The following is a 27,638-nucleotide window of genomic DNA, read 5'->3' as shown; positions in this document are numbered from 1 at the left end:
CACAACAAAATGTCTCAAAAAATACAGATTAATGTGTCAAGTAGTAATAGTAATAATAATAACATGACATTAATATCATTATTAGTGAATCATGCTTTGGAGATGCCACAGCTTCAATGGAGAATCCTTGATAAGAAGCTAAATGGTCTATTAATTGAAGAAATATATGAAAGAAAACAAGACATGAATCCAACTTTACTTGAGTTTGCCAAATTGGATTTCAATATGGTGCAATCAACATATCAAGAGGAGCTCAAATTACTCTCTAGGTAAATTATACATTATAAAGATAATGATTATCATTGCTATTTAGTAACAGTATTGCAGGTACGCTTGGTACCACCTTGAGGTGCGGCGCCTTGTGATTAGTTTAGTAATAATATTCCATAAAAGTTATTGCATTAAATTATATGACACCTTATACTATAGGTGCCTTTTAGCATTTCTCCTTAGGAACGATTATCAGTAGTCACTACAAATTAGAAGGTTTCTCCTGTTATTCTTACTATATGGCTTTGGGTTTATAATTACATAAATTTCTGTTTATAGTCTCTGCACACTGCAGTACAAGGTCATGAAAGGTCACCTTTGGAAGTTCAAATACAAACACAGGTAAGGAATTGCTTGTTGCCGTGAGCTTTGGACTAGCAGCTTTTGAAGCAGTAGCTAATAGAAGATCTTCATCCCAAATGAGGCGGTGGGAAGCTTATGCAAGGCTATATAAAAAGGTTGATTTCGATATAACTTTAAATTATTACCCGATTTGAAAGTCGTCGTTAATTGCAGCTTTGCATGTTTTTCGCTTCCAGTGACTGATGAGTGGTGGTGTGAACCAGGACATGGTGATTGGTGTACTTGCCTAGAAAAATACACATTCTCTCGAGACGGTATGTACCACAAGGTATATTCTATCATGTCATATTCCTCAAAAAACAAAACAACTATTAATTTTTGTCGGTGAAAAGTGATCAAAATATTGTCTTTCCCATGCAACAAGATCAATTTGGGCGCTTGTTGCCGACCTTTCTACAGGTCATTGATTTGACAGACGATGAAGAGTCTGACTACTGGGTTGTTGTGTCCGATGTTTTCGATGGTAAACAGCTCGATTATTATACATCAAGGCCGAGTTTAAATGCTGTGACATGGAGCTCCATGGAGACTAGCATAAATAACAAGGTTTGTCTAACAACGAATATGATATTGTTGTGCACTCAAGCACCAACAAGAACACAATGCAAGAAGAAATAGGCTTAGAACATTAAACCAGAAAATCATCAAACAAAAAAAAAAATAATAAAAAGACAGCAAGAAAATAACGAGGTTCAGTCACAAGTTTTGGATAAAACTTGGACCTAATCCCCGGGTAGAAACAACTCTATTAGTTGTGATATCTTTATTGATAAATGGCAAAGATTAAAACTTACACAAATAGAGAATCAAGGACACAAAGTACTCTAATGGTGATGCACACCAGTTACAAGAAAAGAGCTCAAAAGCTGTTGAAAAACTTGAACCAGAACAGCCTAATAACACCCTCAAAACTGAAGAGAATTCATCTCACAATAGCTCTCTTTTATCTTTTTGTATTATCCTCACTCCAACTTGATTTCTCTCTCTTTTCTGTTGTTGAATGTCTATCTATATATAGCAGTAGGTTAGTAACTACTTAACCGAAATAACTACCAACTGTCAAGGCAGTTAAATTGGTTGTTTAAGTGTTCTAAACCTCACAATTTCCGCCTGGTTTAGGACACTTTAACAACATAGTAATCCAAGCCATAAAAGTAACCAATAGAACTGAATCTAATATCCAATGAATGTGAATCTCAATGAGAGACGCTAGTTTGAGTTGATGTTGAGCAAGTCAAGACAAAGTCTAAACTTGTCTCTAGTCAAGCTCTTTGTGAAAGCATCAGCAGGGTTCTCATGAGTGTCAATCTTCCTTACAAAGACTATTTTTGATTGAATCACATCTCTAATAAAATGCATCTTGATGTCAGTGTGTTTAGTTCTCTCATGAAACATGGGATTTTTCATGAGATGCAATGCATTTTGATTATCACAGTGCACTGTTACATCCTCTGAATTAATGTTAAGTTCACTTGTCAATCCCTTGAGCCAAATTGCCTCTTTAATAGCCTCTGTTGCAGCCATATATTCTGCTTCTGTAGAAGATAGTGCAACAACCTTTTGTAGGTTGGATTTCCAAATGACACAGCCCCCATGGACAGTGAAAACAAACCCTGTTAATGACTTTCTAGTGTCTAAACACCCTGCATAATCCGAGTCAACACAGCCAGTTACCAATTCCTTGAATTTGCTAGTGCCATCATAGGTTAACCCTGTGTTCAGTGTTCCTTTTATATACCTCATTACCCACTTCAAAGCAGTCCAATGAGCATTTCCTGGATTAGCAACAAACCTGCTTGTCATGCTCATTGCATGAGCTAAATCAGGCCTTGTACACACCATTGAGTACATCAAACTCCATACACAACTAGCATATGGAATTTTAATCATTCTTTCTTTCTCTGCATCTGTAACTGGTGACTGTGTGTTAGACAGCTTAAAATGCTGAGCTAGAGGAGTTGAAACTATTTTGGAGCTGCATGTATATTTCTTCATCAAGACTCCCATGTAAGAAGGCAGTTCTTACATCCATTTGCTCAATGTGCAGTTCTTCTCTAGTAGCCTTTGCCATCATGACCCTTATTGAGGTTTGCTTAACAACAGGAGAAAAAATTTCATTGAAATCCACTCCTTCTTGCTGAGTGAACCCTTTTGCAACTAGTCTTGCTTTGAACTTGACTGGTTCAACACCAGGAATACCTTCTTTCTCCTTAAAAATCCATTTGCACCCTACCAATTTCTTTCCTTTAGGTTGCTTAACCACTATCCATGTCTTATTCTTCTTAAGTGAAGTCATCTCTTCATCAATGGCTTTCAACCATTTCAACCTGTTTCTGCCTGTAGTAGCTTCAAGATAGGTAGTAGGTTCTGAAGATTCTAACTCTTCTGCAGTGAGCAATGCATATGCTATGAAATCAGCATATCCAAACTTGCTTGGTGGTCTGGTTTCTCTTCTCACCCTGTCTCTAGGAAGTTGATAGGTGCTTAAATCAGTAGCACCTTCATTTATGTCAATTTCTGCACTGATTTCAGAATTCTCTTCTGCAATTTGAGTATCAGGTTGGTCGACCTCAAGTTGTAGACCTTGAACTGGCATAGCAGGCTGTATATCATTGGGAATTTTGGTTTTCATTGCCATTTCATCCTCTTTGAAGACAACATATCTACTTATGATGCACTTCTTGAAACCAGGTTCCATACACCAAAGTTTATAGCCTTTAACTCCATCAGGGTAACCAAGAAACATGCACTTCAAAGGTGCTCTTGGCCGTAACTTATCTTGTTTTATGTGTGCATAGGCAAAGTGCACCCAAACACTTCCGAGATGATCAAGTTTGGGAACATGCCTTGGCCACATTTCTTGTGGAGTTTTAAACTTGTTTGCAATAGATGGACATCTGTTAACAAGATAACAAACAGTTTTGAGGGCTTCACCCCAAAATTTTCTCTCTAAACCAGCACCAAGTAGTAGACATCTCACTCTTTCAAGTAGTGTCCTATTCATTCTCTCAGCCAAACCATTTTGTTGTGGTGTTTTGATCACTGACTTGTGTCTCATTATACCTACTCTGGCACAGAAATTTTTGAACAGATTTGAGCAATACTCCAGGCCATTATCTGTTCTTAGCATCTTCAATTTCTTCCCAGTTTGATTCTCAAGCAATGTCATCCAATTGACAAAGGTTGCAAATGCTTGATCTTTGCTTTTGAGTAGATAGACCCACACTTTTCTACTATAGTCATCTATGATGCTTATGAAGTAACTAGCCCCACCAATTGTTTCCACCTTAGAAGGACCCCATAAATCTGAGTGAACATAGGCCAGAATCTTACTTGTGTGATGTTCCCCCTTTCCAAACTTAACCCTGCAACTCTTACCAAAAGAACACATTCTTCACAAAATTCAAGTTTGCACTTCAAGCCACCCTTGAATATGTTGGGTTTTGTGCTATAAATAAAACTCATTTCAATATAATCAGATTTACTTATTAATAAAGATCAGAAATAACATTTTATGTTGCATGGTTCACATGATTTATTTCATGATTATATGTATATAATATATGAATTCTTTTTAAGTCCAGAACATATGAATTTGTTAAAGATTATAGTGTTGTCAGCACAGTGGAATATAATCTTAATTATATGTTCGAAAGTTTATTCCCTGATTTGTCAGAACACTGGATTTAGACTGACATGGTATAATCAGCGATAGGTATTCTTACACCTTGGAAAAGTGTTATGTGCTTTCCAGGACATTGGCAAAGTTTACCAGTATCGGATGTATGGAGTATACATCGGAAGGGACCGATATTGAACTTTGATTAGATATATTAAAACTTACCGTAATATCTATTCAATTCAATATCACCTGTTGATCCTAGATCAAATGACCTTAATCCTGATATGGTTAGGTTCGATCTCAAGAATACTATACATGTTCTTTGATTTGTTAGTTAAGCCTACTTTTGGGTGAGGGTGATACGTACATTTTGGGAACATGATAGTATAATTGAGTGGGAGCGCTACCATAAATATGGAATCTATAACTTCTATAGGTATTTAGAAGTGAAACGATGATATCCTTCAAGCTTGGCTAAACAGAGATAAATGGTGGAGATCTCATTTCACTTTGCTGAAATATCATTTATACGGAGCTAAGGATAAAACACATTGAAGGTGTAACGGTAACTTAGTTCCTTTTCAATGTAGATCATCTATTAGAGGGTCATTGATCACATTAGGGTTATAACAATGGATAACTAATGAAGTGTCTATATCATGGAACATATAGAGCGTTCTATATGACTGAGAGTGCAATTCCAAGTTCTAAGTGTGGATTCAACAAGGAATTAATAAGTTAGGGAATTTACTTGGTAAATTTAGTTCGACTTATTGGAAGCTCGGTTATATAGATCCATGGTCCCCATACTAGTTGAGACCATACTGCTTGTAAGACTCAGTTAATTGATTTTAATTAATCAATTATAATTCTAAAGTTAGACTATGTCTACTTTATGAATTTTCACTAAGCAATGGCGAAATGGTAAAAAAAAAGAGATTCTAGGTTTATTTATTAATTAAGAGACTTTACATGTCTAAATTAATAAATATATTAAATGGCAATATTATTTAATAATTTTTTTCAAGTTATTAAATAATTAAAATTGGCATTTAAAAGGTTAAATTGAAAAATTGGCATTTTTGAGAAAATGGGAATGGAAAATAACAAAATGGGAAAGTTGCAAAGTGAGGCCCAATTCCCTTTGTATGGCCGGCCACATGCACTAGAAATTACCATTTATAGTTTCCATTATTTTAATGCCATTCAATTCTAACATAAACCTAGAGGGTATTCTATAAATAGAAAGTGTTGACTTCAGGAAACACACAACTTTGAACATTGGTTTCTTTCAGAAAAGCCACACGCGCCTCTCTCTCTTTTCTTCTCTCTAAATTTTGAAACCCTTGTGTGATAGAGTAGTGCCCACACACATCAAGTGGTACCTCAATCATAGTATGTAAGACTATGGAAAATCAACATCAAAGAAGGAGAGAAAGAGATCCGCATTCGGATCTTGATAATGCTCGCACACGTAAAGGAATCAGGGGCTAGAGATCTGAATAGAAGGAGTCATTATATTCCGCTGCACCCAATGTAAAGTTTTCTTAAACTCTTATGTGTTTATTTTCATTGTTTTAGAATTCATATTAGGATGTTAATAAAACATACTTAGTAGTAAATCTAGATCCTGGTAAAATAATTCCAACAGAATATACCTTGTCTGTTGAGTTCATCCATACCCCTTTGACTAACATGTCCTAATTTAAGTGCCACAACTACCTCAGAATTGTGACTCACAGCTGGTGATGCATTTCCAACAACTGTTTTACCATCAAGGTAATCGAGTCCATTGTTCAAAAGCCCTTTGATCACAACCTTTGAACCTCTGAAAATTCTGAGTATTCCATCTTCAATCTTGACTGCATATCCATTCTTGTCAAACATTCCAATGGATAACAGATTTCTCTTTAAATCTGGCACATATCTCACATGTTGCACAACCCTGGAAACACCGTCATGCATATGCATTTCTACTGAGCCAATTCCCTTAACTTCACAAGCTCTGTTATTACCAAGTAAAACGGAACCTCCATGATCTTCTGAAAAGGAACTGAATAGTTCTTTGTTGGGTGTCATGTGGAAAGAGCATCCTGAATCCAAGATCCAAGCCCCATCTGTTGTGTTATTAGACACAACTAGAACCTCAGCTGATTCATAGCCATTTTCTATGTTAGCTTCTCCATTCTTTCCAAGATTCTTTTCTCTTTTCAGTTTAGCCTTAAGTGCCAAACAATCATCACGAAAATGACCTTCTTTCTTACAATAATAGCATTGTTTACCTACTGCAGACTTAGGTTTGAACCTGTCATTTTTGTCTCTGCTATTGTTGTAAGAATTCTTGTGCCCCTTGTAATCTTTCTTCTGAAATTTTCCTTTTGCAATGAACACTCCATCACCACTGTTATCTGCTTGATCATCCTTCTTCTAAATTTCTTTTGAGGGCATCCCGAAGGTCTCTACCCCCTTGGGGGCCTACATGTTTAAAAACTGACCCGGTTCTTGCCTACCTCCTACATTTTCACTTCAGCCCTTCCATCGACCGGGGGTGGTATTGTTGGGTTTTATGCCCTAAATAAAACTCAATTTCAATGTAATCTCTATTATTCAAAATCAATAAAGAGACATAAGTATTTTTCATTCATTTGTGTGTTATTTGGTTCATGTTATCAATTACTTGTTTATTTGACTTATAAATTCATCCAAACCCTTTTCACATTTATATTCTTGTTTATTGTGTCGTCAGGACAGTGGAAAGTAATCAAGACTATGTGATTAAAGATATTCCTAGATTTATCAGAACATAAGGATTTTACTGATATGACAATCTACAACATAGTTTACTTGCATCTTGGATAAATGCTATGTTCTTTCCAGAGCATTGGTTAAAGTAAAGCTTGGGTTGGATGCATGGAGTATGCATCGGAAGGGACCGATATTGAACTTTGATTTAGATATATTAAACTTACCGTAATATCTATTCAATTCAATATTACCTAGTTGATCCTAGATCAAATGATCTTAATCCTGATATGATTAGGTTCAATCTCAGGAGTATTGCACATGTTCTTTAATTTGTTAGTTAAGCCTACTTTTGGGTCAGGGTGATACGTACATTTTGGGAACATGGTAGTGCAATTGAGTGGGAGCGCTAAACATAGATATGGAATCTATAGCTTCTATCTGGCAAATAGAAAGTAAATGATGATTTCCTTCGAGCTTGGCTAAACAGAGATAAATGGTTGAATATTCATTTCACTTCGCTGAAATATCATTTATACGGGGCTAAGTGTTTTAAGGATAAAATACATTGAAGGGTGTTACAGTAATTTAATCCCTATACAATGTAGATCATCTATATAGAGGATCATTGATCAAATTAGGATTATAACAATAGATAATTAATAGCGTGTCTATATGGTGGAACATATAGAGCGTTCTATATAGCTGAGAGTGCAATTCTGAGTTCTATGCGTGGATGCAATAAAGAATTAATAAGTCAGTGAATTTACTTGGTAAGTTCTTGATCTGCTTATTGGAAGCTCGGATATATAGGCCCATGGTCCCCACACTAGTTGAGACAATACTATTTGTAAGACTCACTTAATTGATTTTGATTAATCAATTATAATTCTAAAATTAGACTATGTCTAGTTTGTGAATTTTTCACTAAGCAAGGGCAAAATTGTAAAGAAAGAGTTTCTAGGGTATATTTGTTAATTAAAAGACTTTGGCTAGTCTAACTAATAAATATATTAAATGACAATATTATTTAATAATTAATTTTAGTTATTAAATAGTTGAAATTGGCATTTAAATGGTTGAATTTGAAAATTGACGTTTTTGAGAAAATGAGATGTAGAAATGATAAAACATCAAATTGCAAAAGTGGGGCCCAATATCCATAGCCTTGGCCGACCACTTATGTAGGATTTATCATTTAATATTTTCATTATTTTAATGCCAAATTATTCAAACCTAACTCTAGGTGGCATACTATAAATAGGTAGTGATGGCTTCAGGAAAAGATGATGCATCTAATTCCTTCAGAGAAAAACCTGAGTGCCTTCTACCTAACCCAGCCGCCACCTATCTTTCTCTCCTCTTCATTATTGAACTGAATCCCTTGAGTGAAAGAGTAGTGCCCATACACATCAAGTGGTACCTCAATCATAGTGTGGAAGATCGTGAAGAATTCAGATTCAACAGAAGGACATTCGGGCTCAAATCTTGGTGATACTCTGCGACAGAATGGATACAAGGGTTAGAGATCTGAGTGGAAGGAGACATATTATTCCGCTGCAACCACTGTAAGGTTTCTCATACTTTATATGTGTTTATTTATAATCGTTTTAGAAGTTCATATTTAGGATGTTAAACAACATACTTGTGAGTAGATCTAAGATCCTGGTAAAATAATTCCAATAGGTACTTGATCATCATCTCTACCCCTTTGGGGCGGATTCTCAAGTTAATACTGCCTATTAGGGGCATACGACCCTCCGACTTGATAACCCTTAGCTCAGGATTTGGTTGGTTGTTGGCCCGACTTTCAACTTCATCATCACCGTGACCGTTAGGGTAGTTTGGACGGTAGTCACTATTGACTTCGGGGTCTTCCCTTCTCCCCCTGGACCTACTGTTTCTCGGGCGATCATCGCCCTCTCGTGGTTGGCCGCGTTGGTCACGGGGTTGCCACTCCCTACGTTGGGGTATTCTTCCACCGTTTCTGCCACAATCACCATTGTTGTTTCTAGAGTTTCCTCCACTACTCTGCCTTAGACGGACATTGTGGGAGTCATCACGTCCCATATAATGACTGGGTAGAGCTTGTTCATCGGCAGAGAGCGGTCGATTATTTTTGCGAGGAACCCTGTTAGAGGGGTGACTCCTAGCCCTCTCTTGGTTCCTTGGGCGCTCTTCAGGACCATAGATCACCCTCTCCCGCTGGTTTCTCAGGGTACTTCCTGTGGACAAGTGTGAGGTATATGTTGATTGTGGGTGTTAGTACTCAACCCTTGAGTATATTGGTTAAAGTAGCTTCGTATTAAGTCGGCAGCCTCTTGGGTGCAACGATCTTGGTCGTCTTGGTGTCTCCTCATCTCATGAGCATGATCTTCCAACCAAGATTAGAATTCTCTCCTTTGGTTAGCAAGGCTCTCGGTCAAGGCCGCCCGAGCTTCAATTCGCTCTTGGTGCACAGTCTGGAACTGGCCTTGCATTAAGCTTATTGCATCTCGTAACTGATCCATCTCGGGGTAAATCCCCTCGATCTCCACATGGGGTTCATTCTGTGGTCTAAAGACGCTAGGGCCCCAACTAGTTTGAGTTTGGCCTATGCCGTTATTAGGTGGGATAAAGTTTCCAGCACTACCCCTTCCAGTGGCACCGTTGGTAGCGCCGCCTTCGGCGGCGGTGGCGTTAGTGGTATGCCCAGTGGCAACAATTTGGCCAGTTGTTCCATGGCCAACAGTAGTCTGGGCATTGGCGTGAATGGTGGTTGCCCTACCATTATCAACGGGGTGGCTCTCCATTATTTCCGGCAAGATTGCTTGTTGACAGAACTTAATGGACATTATCCATCTCCTCATTAGGTCGTTCTTGAGATCTTCGGGTTAACACTATTTTTTCTCGTGAAAAACTTCAAGATTTTAGTTAAAGCTCTCAATGAAAGTACCAAAATGTTGACTGGATTTTTAGCCAACTGACGCGGAGTCATAATAAATGAGACTTAAAATAAAATCACAGTAATAAGTGCAGTTAATGAAGCCGTAACTTGCAATAAATGAAATAAAAGACACCAAAATTTAAAGAGGTTTGACCCGGATTTCGGTAATAGCCTACTCTCCTTGTATTTTATTGATCTGAGTTGCAAAAGTCAAGAACAGGCTCTTGATTGGAAAGAATGATAAGTGTTTATTTTTCTAAGTCTTTAAAATTGCGGATCCTCCTCCCAAGTTATGGATGACCCTTTATATAGGGGAGGGGGTCGGTGCTTCTCGCTTCAAGAGACGCGACAAACGCGCAGCCACCTCAATTGTGATCCCCTTGATTTTTGGAGGCAGTTGAAGTCTGATTTTTATGTGATAATATCCCACTATTTTTGTGGGTTGACAACTGTCTTTGAGCCTTTCATGGGATTTGAACATTTGAAAGAGTTACTGATGACGGGGTCTCTTATGGGTGTGACATGGTCGTCAACCACCTTTAGGGATGAAGCCCATACTTGGGGGCAATACTCCCGAGACCTAACTTGAGGGGGGTGACAATCGTCATCGTTGGGTGACCCCTTGAGACCTAACTTGAGGGGGGTGACCGTCGTCATCGTTGGGTGACCCCTCGAGACCCAACTTGAGGGGGTGACCGTCGTCATCGTTGGGTGACCTCCTGAGACCCAACTCGAGGGGGTGACCGTCGTCATCGTTTGGTGACCCTCCGAGACCCAACTTGAGGGGGTGATAATCGTCATCTTGGGGTGATCTCCCAAGACCCCTTGTCCGTTGATAGTAGTTATATATGGTGTGATGTCCCCGTATACCTTTGAGAATATCATTATGTCTATGGTAAAATGCATGACTTGTACCATGCGTGTGTAGGGGTAGGGGTATACCCCTAGACTAATCCTTTAGGGGTTAAGGGGTGTACCCCTAGACTAAACCCCATATAGATCATTGCAGTTGAGGTAGGGGTAGTAGTATATATTCCCTAGACTCGCTTGACTCCTGTAGGTGTGTGGTGATCGTTCATTCCGCTTACGAAGGTATTAGTCCATCATTTTTCCTTCTTGGAGAAGCCCTCCTTACTCAACCTAGGGGTAAGGGTGGCCGTCTGACTTCCACTCTAGCGGTCATGACACCTTTCATGGTCGACAGTCATCCCAACAGTCATGACTTAATTTACATATTCTTCATTAATTTAGTCTCAATATTTTTGTGCCACGTGTTTCTACTTTTGACACGTCATCGTCGTTAAAATTTGGGTGAAGAAAAAGAATAAGTGGGATGTATTTCCTTTGCTTTGTATAGTTTTGATATCAATGAAACTTTTCTTACTAACTAAAAAATAAAAAAAAAAAAGTTATAACCTAAAGCTAGCAAATTATTTTTCAACTATGCAATTAATTTTGTGTGTACTCTCGAATTAAAATAGATAAATTATTGAGGAGTCTTACATTAGTAAATCGTTAGCAAAAAATAAACAAAATGCAACCGAAAGGTAAATTTGTAATTATTTTTATACTTCAAAAGAAATTTTATTACAACGGAATAGTTTGGGTTGTCAAAGTTCGGAAATTTTTTTATTGAATTATTCTTTTAAATATGATGAATACCAAAACAAGTAAAATAAGATCGAAATCTGTAATAATAATAATAATAATAATAATAATAATAATAATAATAATAATAATAATAATATTTTCAATAATACTCATGCCTAATTATTTAGGTACGTACTCTTCCTCAAAAAAAAATTATTTAGGTACGTACAACCATATTAAATAATCTAAACACATGTTAATAAACTTAATTATATTATCATACTTACACTAATATTTTCATTAATGTTTTTGCCTAACTTACCATCATCATCAACATATAATTATTTGTTTAGAATTAATTAATTATATAATTAATTATCAAAAATGCAGTGCATGGCTTTTCACCAATTTGCTCCATCATCATCCCTCCCTATTTGGAGTAGTATTAATAATCGTTTTACACCAAAAACTTCTATTACTTCTATTTCAAAACCAAAACCAAAACTAAAACCAAAATCAAACTTGAAATCGAGATCGAGATCAAGTACTTGCTACCCCATACAATGTACTGTGGTCGATAACCCTAGTTCTACGATTACTAATAATAGTGATCGAAGATCAGCCAACTATGGACCTCCGATTTGGTCTTTTGATTTTATTCAATCTCTTCCAATCCAATATAAGGTGAATTTTATTTCTTTTTGTATATAATTTATTATTTCTTTATCTTATCACTAAAAATTTGTAGTTAAAAGTATTACACTAAATATTATTTTTTTAATAAGAAATAATTTTTGTTATAACTAAAAATTAGTCACAGTTTTTTATTGTTTTTTATTTTTTATTTTTTAATTTTTTGTAGCGGTGATATATATATATATATATACTAGAAGAAAGGTACGTGCGAGGCACGTATACTTCGTTTTATGTTAGGTGTTTCCTACTTTATTTACAAATAATATAATAAATAATTGAAGAAAAAATATTATTAGTTATTGTTTGAAATTATTTTTAATGTATACCATAAATAAATAATACATTTCACATTAATTAATGTAAATAATGGTATTACAAATTAAAAGTATACTGAATGCAATATATTAGTTTTAAGAAATCTTGATTATCTAATTGCAGATTGTTCTCAAATTAATCCAAAAATAAACTTAAAATTAATATTCAAAATATTAATTAAAAAATATCGTACTTTTAAGAAATTTAAAACATTTTCACACAACATGAATTAAATAATTGTAATTAAAAAAACAATAAAAATATTATATATATAAATACGATATAATAAAACAACCTTTTAATCTTAAGCTTATAATTAAAATCTAATCACAACAAGCTAATAAACTTTTCGTTGTTGATTGAGACCACTAACACATCTCACTCGTAGGTACCATTGCTTCTAATTGATATTGGTGCCACAAAGTGAAGAAATCAATAATCAATACTTCACAAAATATAGGATTTTTCAAGAAAATAAAATGAAGATACGAAGCTACTTGATCTTTAACCAACAGAATAAACACTTTCACAAAGTTGTTCTACATTTAGCAACAAAAATCATCAAATTGAATTTATACAGATATATAAAACATAAATACAACTGTTGTATTCTTTTACAATGAGTCAATGACTACAATAATGATCACAATTGTTTTTTTATTCATTAAAACCCAATAGCCATATTGGAATGTCAATGTTCCAGAACCATTCCTATAAAACACACATAGATTACCTACATAAATATTTCTCTCAAAAGACTCAAATCTTGAAACATTAAACTGAATCATTTATCATAATCCACCAATTTTTAGAGTTTCTAAACAATCAAAATATTAATCTCAATATTAAGTATTTATTGAGATTAAAAGAAATAAAAGATTGCAAATAATTGAAACACAAAGAGGTAAGCATAAGAATTTTAAAAATATTGAAGAATCATTATTCGACTTCAATAGATCCTTTTGTTTCTGTAAAATGTCAATTAAACTAAAACACTAAAGTTCCATGATCATACACATATATATATAGAGAGATTTATATAGAGAGATAGAGAGGGGATTTTCTTAGTCTTTTTGTTTTCCTTCTCAACCTTTTCAACTTTCGGTTTGAACTAAAGGCACCGTTCAAGCAACTCCATAGCTATCTTAGCTTAGTACTTCTCCTCGTAAGGCTTCTTTCCTTTAGCAGTGACAATTTTTTATTTTGAACCCACAATATTGGTAATCTCTCTCAGAGATTCAAGATACTCCTTCTAAATCTACTTTTGAAATACCAGATAGTTTTACAAAAACGTTCAATAAAAACTTCACAATTTCTTTATAAGTTGAATATAAAGTGATTAAAAAATCGGCATAATACCTTCTTATCTTCAATTATTAATTCACGGAACCGCAGTTGCAAACCAAGAGCATAATTGTAGATCTTGTGATATGAAATTAAGTCGTAAAACAAGTACTGAAATATTCTATATATCTGAAGCAATTTCATAATCTCCATGCTAGACTTAAATGCTTCCTTTTCTCATTTAATATAAATATTTATGTATGATAACTTTTCTCATTAAATACTTCGTTTAGCCTTTCCTATAATAAACAATAAATACTCATAATTTTTCATTTTGAAATTATATTGTTTACTAAAAAAGAAAATTAGATAACCAATGATTCAGTTTTAAGATCAATATCATCTCGAATATATAATATGTGCAACTTGTGTTATGCAACTTCTTTTAAATAAAAATAAAAATATAGTCAAGCTACTAATACCACTTCAAATCTTAAAATTGAGTTGAAACATACCAAGAACGAGCTACTAAAGCAGAGGACTAAGAGAGGAATTTTAGTGCATGGGAGAGAAGAATCGATTACCTCGTGTTTTATAAAAAGAAAATATCAATTCAAATATTAATGAGATTTATTTTATTATTATTTTATTATATATAAATAATATTTTATTATTTTATTAAATAAAAATAAAAAGTCATTCCATGAATTTCTCATAAACCAAGAATTCAGTTATATAGGCACACTTTATATAGAATAGATATATGCTACAATTTTTCCCATATGATGATAATCTTTAACTATTATTATACATAGTACAGAATTAAAACAACTTTTCCTAGAGCAAAGAGTATCGGGAAAAAGTTTAGTGAAAAATTCATGTTTAGGGTTTTGATCGAATAACTCGATTAAAAAAACATAAGAAAGAAGGTTTTTCCTAAAAAAATACGAATTTTGAAAGTTTTCGCATTATATTCACATGTAATATGAGAAAGACTAAAGGGTATCAGTGGTACCTAGCACCCTCTTACGTGTCAATATATTACTATTGGTTCAACTAAGTATCGAGTCCCATATAGTTTAATGTAATAACGTTTAGGTGAGTATCGCTAGCCAATCGCAAGGTAACACGTCTAGAATTAAAGTACTTAGCATTACTGATACCTAATAGTAATGATCTATGTAATACTTTCATGTACATATATATGACATATTAGTTTGCTTAATAACACGTGCTCCCTATATCATGTATTTCACTTATATTTAGTTATATATTTTTTTAGTTTATATCTTGGTTATGTGTACATGATGGTTATATATATAGCTATATTTTTTTTAAAATATAGGAGCGTTTTGATCAATTTAGAGAAATTATATTTTAATTTTTTTATATGATAGTGTACATGATGGTTATATAGCTCTATGGTATGTTTTCAATAAATTTTAAACAACTAAAGACATCAAAAATATATTAAATTCAAAAATATAGTCACTTACACTCGCATAAAATAGAACAACACGCATGCAACTAACTACTTTTTTTTTTTTTTTTTTTTTGAAAGAGAACCAAAGTCCTTCATTAAACTGAAAAAAGGTTCATGGGATCCACAGGGGAAATCCCTCCCCTTGACAATTCAAAGGTTCAGCATCTTTAGCTAACAAATCAACAAAGGAAATAACATCACAGGAAACAAAAGCACAAGAGCAATTAACTAAACTATTTTTCAGTTCTAGAACACTAGAGAAAAGAGTCCAACATTTCCAGCTTGGAGAAATTCCTTTCAGTAAAGACTTCACCACCACCTGAGAATCAGAGAAGATGCACATATCTTCCCATTGTTTTTCCTTAGCCCAAAGTAGAGCTAAATGAACAGCTTTAAGTTCTGCTGCTATCGGGCAATCCAATCTTCCAGCAATGGTTCGAATAAGCCACTGCTTGTTGACATCATCAATAGCCACAATAGTTGCTGCAAAGTTCCCATCCTTAAACGAACCATCTGCCAAAATCACCTTCGATACAACTCCCGGAACTGGGAGGCTGTTAGAGATAGTAAGCATGTGTTCAGAAGATGGCTTGTGAATATCACTCATTTCCACAAAACGGTTTAAGGCATTGTTGAGCATCTCATCAACTGAAATCGTCACTATCCGCCCATATCGAATTCTATTCCTCCACAACAAAATATATTCAAAGATGGAGGCCATCCAGATAAGAAAAGGCAGCTTCAAAGACCCTTCTAACAAGTGCAATAAGGAACAAATCACTTCAGAAAGAGTGGCACCAGGGGTCAATTCTGATCTGAGAGGGAAGGGTTCCCCAAACCATAAAGCTTTGGCCATCGGGCACCTTACAAATATATGCAAAGGACTCTCATTATCAGAGCTACAGAAAAGACAATCATTAGTATGAGTCCTACCATATTTATCAGATGTGGGAAGAGCTCCGGCCACAGCCCTCCACAACATCATACTCTATCTCGGATGGATTTTACAATTCCATATCCAATTCCACAAATCCTGCTTCTCAGCAAGTCTCGACTTCTGGCTACTTAAATAAGCCCCTTTAACCGAAAAGGCACCCACTTCCGAGTCCTTCCAAATGATCAAATCTTTCTCAGCATAGGCATTAATCTGAATAGAACTAATCTGATCCCCCATCTCACTTCCAAAAACAAAGTTCAGGAAGCCACGGTCCCAGGTCCTGCTCCTTCTGAACATAAGGTCTGCCACCCTACATAAAGATGGAGCTTTGGCCCGAGCCATCTCCATGGTTTCCCTGAATTCCGAGTAATCTAGCCACGGAATCCAAGGTTGCCACCAGATATTAGTGTCTTCACCATTAGCAAGCATAGTACAAGTTCCTTCACAAATCAACTTCCGAGCTTCCAAGATCCCTTTCCAAACAGGGATGTCTGAAGGGCGTTCCTGAATGCTCCAAAAAGAGTCCAAGGGAAAATATTTAGCTTTTAAAGAAACAGCCCAAGGTCTGTTGTAGTTGTTTGCGAAAAACCAAGCCAATTTGGCCAAAAGAGCAACATTCATGTCACTAAATCTTCTGAAACCCAAGCCACCACATCCTTTAGGCTGACAAAGCGCATCCCAGGTTTTAGTAGCAAGAAACCGAGAGCTATCCAAATTACCTTTCCACCAAAATTTTCTAACAATGGCATCCAATTCCTGACAGGAAGTAATAGGGATTTTACAAGAGCTCATGGTATACAACGGCATAGCCATAGCCACCGATTTAATGGTTACCATTCTCCCAATGGTGGAAAGAGTTTTCATACGCCAACCCTCCAATCTATTATAGAGATTGGTTTTGAGGAATTGAAAGTCCTTTCTCTTACTACGGGAAAAGAGGAAAGGATTACCCAGGTGTTTCTCATTACCTTTCACCAACCCCACTCCCAATTTCTCCATGATCTGACGTCGAGAATCATTAGTACAACTTCCTGAAAACAGAATACCCGATTTGTGCTTACTACATTCTTTTTTGCAGAGCCAATGTGAAAGAGGCTGAATCTGCAGCTAAATACTTGAACACTGCAGAAATGAGTCTAAAGTATTTTCGCGCGATCGCTGAAATTTGATTGCTAAATGCTTTGAATAGCCATTGATGATGCATGTTTAAAAGCATCGCGCAAAAATACTTTCCATGACCAATAAATGACCATATGACTTTTTATTTATTTATTTTTTTGTAAAATCCAATCTTTTTTGCAACGAGATATTATTTTATATTTTATGTTTTGGTAAAAAATATTTCGTCTCTAATAGTAAAATTTACATATTTTTATTTTAATTTATTTGAAAAAAAAAATATTATTATATATCCCACAAAAAAAAAAAAACACAAAATTTATAATAAAAACAAAATATTTATACAATGTTTGTAATTAAATGTGCCGACAAAATATATTACACTTTAAAGAGTAATTTCTAACATGAAATCCTATTAGAGTGAATCCAACATGAGTATTTCTCGAAAACAAACAACATATTTACTATTTATATAATTATAATGTATATTGTTATATAAAAAAATTACAATTTCTCTATATACAAATAAAAAATAAGAAATATCTCACCTAAAATTTAATCTGAGTCTTATAAGATATATATATATATATATATATGATCATTAATTAAAATTGTATGGATGGTTTGATTATACATGTTATTATTTGGTCTAATTTTAAAATAGAATACTAATAGTTTTCTTATACCATGCATTATATTAAATTAAGCTAGGCTAGTTTTCTTTGCATATAGAACTATTAATTAATACTTATATATATTTTTAGGAAAAATTACACAAATTACCTTAAAATTGTACATTTTTTTTAAAAAAAAAAATTACGATTTTTTTTTTCTTTATATTTTTACAGATTAGTGATTTTTTAAAGGAAAAATAATGTTGTTTTCATGTGACTGCCTATGAAAATAACGTGTAAACAACAATTTTTTTTAAAGCAACCTAAAAACAACAGTCTATAAAAAAATTCCATAAAATGTAAAAAAAAAAAAAAATCAGAATTTCATAAAAACGTAAATTTTTTGTTATTTTTGAGTATTTTTGAATTAATCACATATTTTTATGCATGCAGGGAGAATCCTATACAAGGCAATTAAATAAGTTGAAGAAAGAAGTGACAAGAATGGTCCTTGGACTGGAAATTAACTCTTTAGCCCTACTTGAGCTAATTGATACATTGCAAAGGCTTGGAATATCTTACCATTTTAAGAATGAAATAAACACTATTTTGAAGAAAAAATACACTGATAATTATATTAACAATAATATTATTATTACTAACCCTAATTATAATAATTTATATGCCATTGCTCTCGAATTTAGGCTTCTACGCCAACATGGCTATACAGTACCTCAAGGTACGCATGCATAATTTAATGATGAGAATAATCTTTTAAGTAGAAATATCATTTTTATCTTTAATTAAAATATCTATTTATATGATGATATGAATTGTACTTGTAGTATGCATATCATCATTATGGTGCCGTTTGGTAACACTTTTGTTTTTTAATTTTTTAATCACAAAATGAAAGTAAAATTTTTGTTTTTAAAAAATTTGTTTTTGAAAAACAAAAATGCGTTCTGTAACCACTATTGTTTTTCAATTTTAAAAACAGAAAACAAAAGTGTGTTCTGTAAAGTTTATTTTTATTTTTATTTTTTGATTTTATTTAAGTCGGGTCTAGGTCCGGGGTCGGATTCGGGTTCAAGTCAAAAGTCGGGTTTAGCGCCAGAGCCGTAGGGAGGGGATTTGGGTCCGGGTCTGGTCCTAATCTAAAAGATTGATTAAGAAAAAAAACTGTTTAAAAAAATATTGAAAGTGATTCTTTTTGTTTTTAAAATTTTAATTTCTAATTATAAAATTGAAAAGTAAAAACAGTTTTATAGAACATGTTTTTGAAAAATATTTTCACTTTTCTACTTTTAAAAACAGAAAACTGATTAAAAAAGTGTTACCAAACGCCACCTATATATATTCTAAAATTTTCAAAAATAAACAAGGTGGAAATAAATTATAGTTCAAACAGTCGGTTTTACATATATAAAAAAGATAGAAACAAATGAATGTGATTATTTGAATCATGTACTAACTTATTATCAAGCATTTTTAATAACTGGCGAGATATCTGCTAAAATTTTGCACGTGCTTAAAATAAAAATCGACGACGAGTATTTTTCTTCTCTCTTCTTCTTTTTTATTGACTATTTCTTTTTTTAAAAAAAAAAATAAATCATTATGCATGGTTTCTTTAGTAGATGTACAATAAATAGTGATTGATATATCTTATGAATTTTATTGCAGAAATTTTTAATGCTTTCAAGGATAAGAGAGGGAAATTTAAAACATGCTTGAGTGATGATATTATGGGAGTATTGTGTTTATATGAAGCTTCATTCTATGCTATGAAACATGAAAATATTTTGGAGGAAGCAAGAATTTTTTCAACTAAATGTCTTAAAAAATACATGGAGAAAATGGAGAATGAGGAAGAGAAAAAAATATTATTATTAGATGATAATAATATTAATAGTAATTTGCTATTAATTAATCACGCTTTCGAGCTTCCGCTTCATTGGAGAATAACAAGATCGAAAGCTAGGTGGTTCATTGACGAAATATATGAGAAAAAACAAGACATGAATTCGACTTTGTTCGAGTTTGCGAAATTAGATTTTAATATAGTGCAATCAACACACCAAGAAGATTTACAACATTTATCGAGGTAATAATTATAACTGTATATATTAGGTATTAGTAACATGCAATGAATGTTTGCTAGAGATAGATTATGTATATTTATTGAATAATTATATATGCTCTATTTTTCTAATAATATATTTGTATATTTTTAGGTGGTGGAGGGATTGTAAACTTGGTGGGAAATTGAATTTTGCTAGAGATAGATTGATGGAAGCTTTCTTATGGGATGTTGGACTAAAATTCGAGGGAGAATTCAGCTATTTTAGAAGAATAAATGCAAGATTATTTGTGCTTATAACAATAATTGATGATATTTATGATGTATATGGAACTTTGGAGGAATTAGAGCTTTTCACTAGTCTTTGTTGAAAGGTTAGTATAATTATATATATTTTTAAATATTATGTTTATATCAAATATTATGGACTCGTTTGGTACGTCGTGTTGTATTTGTATTGTGTTGGATTATATTGTATTATTTAATACAAACTTTAACTTGTATTAATAGCTTGTGTAAATTATATTATATTTGCCATAAACTCGACTCCAACTCCTAACCCTGTTCGGGGCCAGGGTCTGGGATTAAGGGTTCAGGTCGGGGGTTCAAGTCTGGAGTCCAAGATTGGGGCCGAATCCGGTCCGGGGCCGTCTAAGTTTGAGTTTGAGTCGGGGTCCGGGTCCGTGGTCAAGGTCCGAGTCCGGGTCCGGGGCCGGTCCCCGGGATAGAGTCGGGTTCCGCGTCCAGGGTTCTAGTCCAGATCGACTCTGGGATTTGGGTTTGGCTCTAGGGTTTGAGGTTAGGGCCAGGTCCGAGTCTTGAGTCTGGGGTCAAAGATTTGGGACCGGAGCCACGTCTGGGGTTGGGATCCCCAACCCCGGACTTTTTATAAATATTATAATCTAGGCTAATACGAATCGTTTGCTATGTGTAAATTAAATACTACGATTCATATTGTAATAAAATTTATAGTCATAATAATTAATACAATATAATATTTTATCCAAACATAGTGATATTTGTTATTTCATTATACGACCTACTAAATGAGTCTTGTATTAATATGCCCAAAAAAAATAAGTATATAACTACAAACTGAAAAATATTATTCATTTATGACCCTAATTATTTTAAATATATGCAATAATTAATATATATATATATATATATATTTATATTGGATACTTATATCCTGGCTATTTAGATTATAAGTTATTGTTGGATACTATATATAATAAACTTTTTGTTCATAAATACAAATTCCTAGCATCTCAAATGACATACACTAATTTAATTTTTGTATGTAATTATAATAATTATATTTGATTTTGTAGATGGGATGTGAAATTAATCAATGAGTTACCAGATTACATGAAGATGCCTTTCTTTGTTTTACACAATACCATAAATGAGATGGGGTTTGATGTATTAGTACAACAAAACTTTGTCAACATTGAATACCTTAAGAAATCGGTATGTACCATATATACTAAGTTAATATTACGTGAATGAATTTATATTTAGTTATATTTTTTAATTTTTATTTTAGTTGTATAATTAATTTTTTTAAAATTATTCAATAAACAAAACTTATTTTTTTATTGAAAAATATTTAATTTAAGTGTTAATTATAGAAAGAAAACATAATAATATTCAAAATTTATTATTATTTATAATTTTAGTTTAACAGCACAAAATGTAATTTTATAATTTTTTAATTTAAGAACTATAAACATTTTTTTATTTTATTATTTAAAAATAAAACAATAATAGAAATATATTTTTAACCCTATGATAGAATTTTGATAACTGGATAAATGTTATGTTTGGTATGATTTTATCAAAAATAAAAAAAAATATATTTTTAGAAATATAGTAGAAAATATGTTTTGTGTGATAAATGATAATAGAAAGATATTTTTTAAATTTGTGAAATGAGTTTAAATTTTAGTCGTATTGTTAAGAAAATATTTTATGTTATTATAGTTGTATTTAATGTAAGATAAAAGATTAAAAAAAATGTGTAGTATGTTTAAATTTGAATGGTAATGTTTAAAAAAAGAACAACAATTTCTGTGAAATTTATATAAATATTTCAAAAAGTTAAAAAGAGGTTTTAAAGTACTTGCACCTCACAAAATAATAAGTACAACCTTAATATTAAAAAAAAGCTTAAAATAATTTTTAAAAATCACTCTTAATATTTTTTTTTTTAAAAAAAAAGTTCTCACATTATTTTGTGCTAACCTCAATACTTATTTTAATTTTATTTTCATGTTTTTTTTTAAAAAAAAAATCATGTATAATTTTTTTCTAATAAAATTTCATATCATTTTTATTTCATTTTTTGTTATAATATTTAAATTAATATAATTTATTTTTTGTATAGGAATAATTTTTAAGAATATGAAAAAAAAAATTAGTATGATTAAAGATATATATTTTCCTATATAATAAAAATGATTAAATAGGGTGTTATATAAGTTTTTCGGGTGCAAATTAAGCTCCCCAATACTTTAATTAATACACATATAATTTTTTTCCAAGTTAAATTAATATATATATTTATATATATGTATATTACATGTGTTAACTAAATTAGTGGCAGCTTATATTTAAATACTATATTGTTTAGCTACAAGTAACTTTTTGTTGCTTAAAAGATACATTTAGTCACAAAATTTTTATGTTGTGACTAAAATGTTATATTTTTTTGTTGTGTTTTTCGCAGTTAATTAATTAATATATATTTATATAACATGTACTGTTAACTTAATTGTATGTAATTTTTATTTTATTTTGTAGTGGGTAGATTTATGTAAATGTTATTTACAAGAAGCAAAATGGTATTATAGTGGATACCAACCAACATTGGAAGAATACACTGAGTTGGGTTGGCTTTCAATAGGAGCATCAGTAATTCTTATGCATGCTTATTTTTGTTTCACAAATCCTATAACAAAACAAGACTTGAAAAGTTTGCAATTGCAACATCATTATCCCAACATAATTAAACAAGCATGCTTGATTACAAGGCTTGCAGATGATTTAGGAACATCTTCGGTAAGTACTCTTAATTATCACATTAATTTTACGTATTAGACCTTCTGTTTTATTAAATAGCTTCGATCAACTCAATTTTTATCAAAAATAAACTTAGGTGTTATGACCAGACTAGTTATAAGTTTTTCATCTGATTGTGCTAGACACTGACTTCAGATTTGTTATTATGTTAAAAAGAAAAAGAAATTGATGAAAATTGAACTTAGGGTTTTTTTATACCATTTTGGATAAGGGACGATCCAAATTTTCATTTAATATTTACTTTATAGAGAAGCATTGAAAATAAATATAATGCTTCTCTACATGTAGAAAAGTAACTAATGTAAGCTGAGCTTTTTTTCTAATGTAAAATAAGGAAAAGCACCTATTCTCATCTGATGTAATTAAGTATTCTAACATTTTATTCGTACTCGCGATAGCATAATTTTTCAGTTGTAGTTTTATTCGTACTCACAACATTTTTGTGAGTACAAGGCTTGAAGATGATTTAGGAACATCTTCATAAAGTACTCCTAACATTTTATTTTTACTTGCTTTTATATTTTTATTTACTATATATATAAGTAAAATAAAAGAAAAACACTTATGTACTTCATTTGATGTAAGTGATATAACCTTTTAGTCGCACTCTTGATAGCATAAACTTTTAGTTTTAGTAACAAATATCTATATAGTTGAAGATATGTTTTTAATTAATCACAATTATTTACCTTTAGTTAAAAAAATATTTATCCTCAACAATTAATTTGATTTAATTAAATTGACCAGGATGAATTGAATAGAGGCGACGTTCCTAAATCGATTCAATGTTACATGTACGATAATAATGCTACAGAAGACGAAGCTCGTGAACACATCAAGTTCTTGATAAGTGAAACATGGAAGGATATGAATAAGAAAGATGAAGATGAGAGTTGTTTATCAGAAAATTTTGTTGAAGTTTGCAAAAATATGGCTAGAACAGCACTATTCATATATGAGAATGGAGATGGACATGGTTCTCAGAATAGTTTATCAAAAGAACGTATTTCAACCTTGATTATTACTCCAATTAATATTCCTAAATAATATTTAAGATAAGAATATATCATAATATTTATGAGATAATAAGATAACATGATATAATATGTCATAAATAACTTTCTTATTGTCATGTCACTAGGTTTCGTTGTGTACATGTTCAATGTAATATTTTTTTTTTATTGTAAAACATGAAATTGTTATATTATTTATTATTTTATAATATATTAAAATATAATATAGATTAAACTATGAAATATGTAATATATATTTACTGTTTGAGCTTGTTTTCGATCGATACATTAAAATTTCTTGAATTTCTTAAAATTTTATAAAATGTATTAAATAACTATAATATGCAGTTGATTATGATTATTTATGAAATTATTTATAGCTATTTAAATAATTTATTATACTGTTATTTATGGAATTCAGAAATGCATGGTTATGTTATTCAGTAGTTTTCATATTTTGCATTTCCGGTGCCCGGTATTTTGGAACTCGGCGTTTGGCTCAGTAGAAATCACAACTTAGCATGTTATTAGTTTGGGACGGTTTATTAGACATTGAGAATGTCGGGAATGGCCGGGAATTTAGAATTTCCCAAAAATACCCCTTTAGTATGATTTATGTGGTTTTATGGTGGAGGGACAAATTGGTCTTTTTGCCCCATTAGTGTTTTGTCCTTTAGTGACTTGTTTATTTGAAAATAAATATTTATTTAATTGTTATTTGGCTGAAATGGATTTAATATATGTTATGTGATTTATATTTTATTTTCACAAAAAAAAATCAACACTTAGAAAATTTGAGAAAAGCTTTCAAAACCCCTCTCTTTTCCTCCTCTCTTTTCGGTTGGGTGCATGTAATTCAAGGGCTGGATTTTCTTCAATTTTCAGGCTAGATTCATCATAGTTTTGTGAACTCTTGATTGTGGTAGGTGTTTCTTAATTTTCTTCCTTTATTTTTTTGATTTAAATGGTGAAAAGTTGAGTAAATGCATGCTTTTTGTGGCTGTTGTTATTGCTGTGTTTTGTTGTTGATTTCTAAGGTTTAAAGCATGTTTAATTGAAGTTAATTGAGCTGTTTTGAAGCATGTTAGTTAGCTTGTGTGAAGCTTTGAGTTTTTTATGCAAAAAGTTATGATTTTTGAAAGAAATGGTTTAATTTGTTGCTGTGAAGTTGTTGGATGTTCTTAGTTGTTTTCAGAGGGTTAGATATGCTTGTTTGTGTGGATTTAAGCTAGTGGAATGCATGATTAGGTGGTTTTGCTCAAGTTTGAGTTTGGAACTCAAAGCTTGAGCTCCAATGGCATTTTTCGTGTTTGAGGTTTCTGGGTTGTTTTGATGCCTTGGATATGTTCTAGGGAAGGTATAGAACAGGTCTGGAAAGTTTGAATCAATTTGGGGTTGATTTGAGCAAGATATGAAAATTTGAATGTACTTGCCTAGAGTGAACCAGGACACGGTGATTGGTGTACTTGCCTAGAAAAATACACACTCTCTCGAGACGGTATGTACCACAAGGTATGTTCTATCATGTCATATTCTCAAAAAACTAAACAGCTATTAATTTTTGTCGGTGAAAAGTGATCAAAATATTGTCTTTCCCATGCAGCAAGATCAATTTGGGCGCTTGCTGCCGACCTTTCTACAGGTCATTGATTTGACGGATGATGAAGAGTCTGACCATCGGGCCGTTGTGTCCGATGTCTTCGATGGTAAACAGCTCGATTATTATACATCGAGGCCGAGTTTAAATGCTGTGACATGGAGCTCCATGGAGACTAGCATAAATAACAAGGTTTGTCTAACAACGAATATGATTTTTTTCTGGGCATTTCTTATAATATCAAGTGTGAGCGTCTATTAGAAAAGAACCAGAAAAACTTTCTAGTTATGAATCAGGAATAGAATCGATGAGATTTACCAATCTAGACCAAGTTGTTGATCATTACTGGCATTAAAATTTGTTCATGATAATTTTACATGATTAGTGTTCGAAATCATCAATGTTAGCCTTAAATTCTTATAGGTACGTCTGTTAAGGACAATGTTGCGGTGGGAAGAGCAACTACACACCGAAGCAAGTTTCGGACAAGATAAGCCAAGAGGAAAGTCTTACGACTCGGTTGTTCTTGGGGAGGTGGTGATTGTTTGTTGGCCCCACGGCGAGATAATGAGACTGAGTACCGGTAGCACCGCGGCCGATGCTGCTAGACGAGTCGGACTCGAGGGAAAATTGGCTTTAGTTAATGGCCAATTAGTGTTGCCTAATACCAAGCTAAAAGATGGTGATGTGGTTGAATTCAGAATTTGATGATGATCACAAAAAATTTGTATTTGTGAAAATAATTGGGGGAATAAGCAAAAATGAAATCGTATAAAAAAAATGTATCTTTATTGTTCTTTTTTTGTTCTTTCCCCTTAATTCAAGGAATAATGTATATAAAAGAATTTTCAATATTGTACATATAATGTCAAAATTCCACACCAAAAATATTTAATAAAAAATGAAAATTCTTTCTTAATGTCTTTTTAAATTTTTGGGATATATATTTGCAATTATAAAAGCAATAATAAAATACAATATATGCAATAATATACATGTGTTTAAAAGAGAAAGTTTTATAGGGAATATACTCATCATGCTCTCTATTTTGTTGAAAAAATATATTTGGGGATTCTGTATTTTCATGTTCATTGTTACCTTATATTTAAAAATTGTAAATTACATAAATAAAAGTGTGGGTTGAATAGGATAAAATTTGGTTAAGTAATTTTGTTCTTTATCTTTGAGGGGTTTTTTTTTTTTTTCACAATTGAGTGCTAATAAAAAAATAAAAACATTTAATTTTGCTTACTTTCTGCTTTAGTGTTAATTCTACTACAATAAAATGTGCAATACTAATTTCTTTTTATATTTTTTCTAATATTTAAATAAAATTATAATAGCTAATTTATATACAGATTATGTTTTAGTATATTGGTAAAGACTTATCAATCTATGCTTTTAGTCACAAGTTCAAATAAATCATTTTTTGTATTTCTTTTTTTAGCTAACTATATCTATCCTTAGCACTCAACAATATCTATATTACATCAATATTATTCTAAAATTACTTTAAGTAATTAAAAAAAATTGTAATTTTTTTTTTGCTTAATAAAAAAAATTTGAATTTAATAAAAGAAAATACTTAAAAAAAGTTTCAAATTTAAAAAAAAATAAAAAAGAAAAACCATTGTACTTTTCTTTTTCTTCATAAGAAGAAATTTATATTTAATAAAATGAAATACCAAAAAATATTTCAAATTTAAAAATAATTTTTTTTTTGCTTAACAAATTTATAATTTGATAATTTATAAAATTGAGAAATTAGGAATTTATATATTTTAAATTAGAGAATAATTTTAGAAATTAAAAAAATTATTGTAAAAGAGAAAAATTAATAGAGACTATTGGACAATTATTTGAGGTCCTAAAATATTATTGGAGAATTATTTAAAATTTA

The 27,638-nt window shown here is 32.1% G+C and overlaps 2 protein-coding genes across 3 annotated transcripts; both read left to right on the top strand.

Moving 5' to 3' along the window:
• The first annotated feature begins 972 nt into the window (after positions 1–972).
• On the top strand, positions 973–26,657 carry LOC115716068 (uncharacterized). Of its 2 annotated transcripts, XM_061115247.1 has the most exons (4): positions 24,941–25,063; positions 25,579–25,653; positions 25,745–25,930; positions 26,162–26,657. In XM_061115247.1, the coding sequence occupies exons 2-4, from the start codon at positions 25,642–25,644 to the stop codon at positions 26,444–26,446; spliced, it is 483 nt and encodes a 160-aa protein (XP_060971230.1). In that variant the 5' UTR covers positions 24,941–25,063; positions 25,579–25,641; the 3' UTR covers positions 26,447–26,657. The 2 variants fall into 2 exon arrangements, with proteins under 2 accessions (XP_060971231.1, XP_060971230.1); XM_061115248.1 differs by lacking the exons at positions 24,941–25,063; positions 25,579–25,653; positions 25,745–25,930 and adding an exon at positions 973–1,179.
• LOC115716063 (myrcene synthase, chloroplastic) lies at positions 11,836–24,337 on the top strand. Its single transcript, XM_030644766.2, is given in 8 exon segments — positions 11,836–12,197; positions 18,415–18,700; positions 19,648–20,068; positions 20,199–20,406; positions 20,408–20,418; positions 21,379–21,517; positions 22,850–23,107; positions 23,876–24,337. Coding segments are annotated over 8 exon segments (1,923 nt in total). The 5' UTR covers positions 11,836–11,897; the 3' UTR covers positions 24,176–24,337.
• Positions 26,658–27,638: the final 981 nt, after the last annotated feature.

Source organism: Cannabis sativa, chromosome 5, assembly GCF_029168945.1.
Source record: "Cannabis sativa cultivar Pink pepper isolate KNU-18-1 chromosome 5, ASM2916894v1, whole genome shotgun sequence".
Taxonomy (NCBI): domain Eukaryota; kingdom Viridiplantae; phylum Streptophyta; class Magnoliopsida; order Rosales; family Cannabaceae; genus Cannabis; species Cannabis sativa.
Note: the sequence above shows the minus strand (reverse complement) of the source record. Positions and strands in the feature narration are given on the sequence as shown.

Excerpts from the sequence above, each read along its gene's own strand:
- LOC115716068 (XM_061115247.1), top strand. Across the intron at positions 25,931-26,161 it reads AGACTAGCATAAATAACAAG|GTACGTCTGTTAAGGACAAT; the intron begins GTTTGTCTAACA and ends AAATTCTTATAG.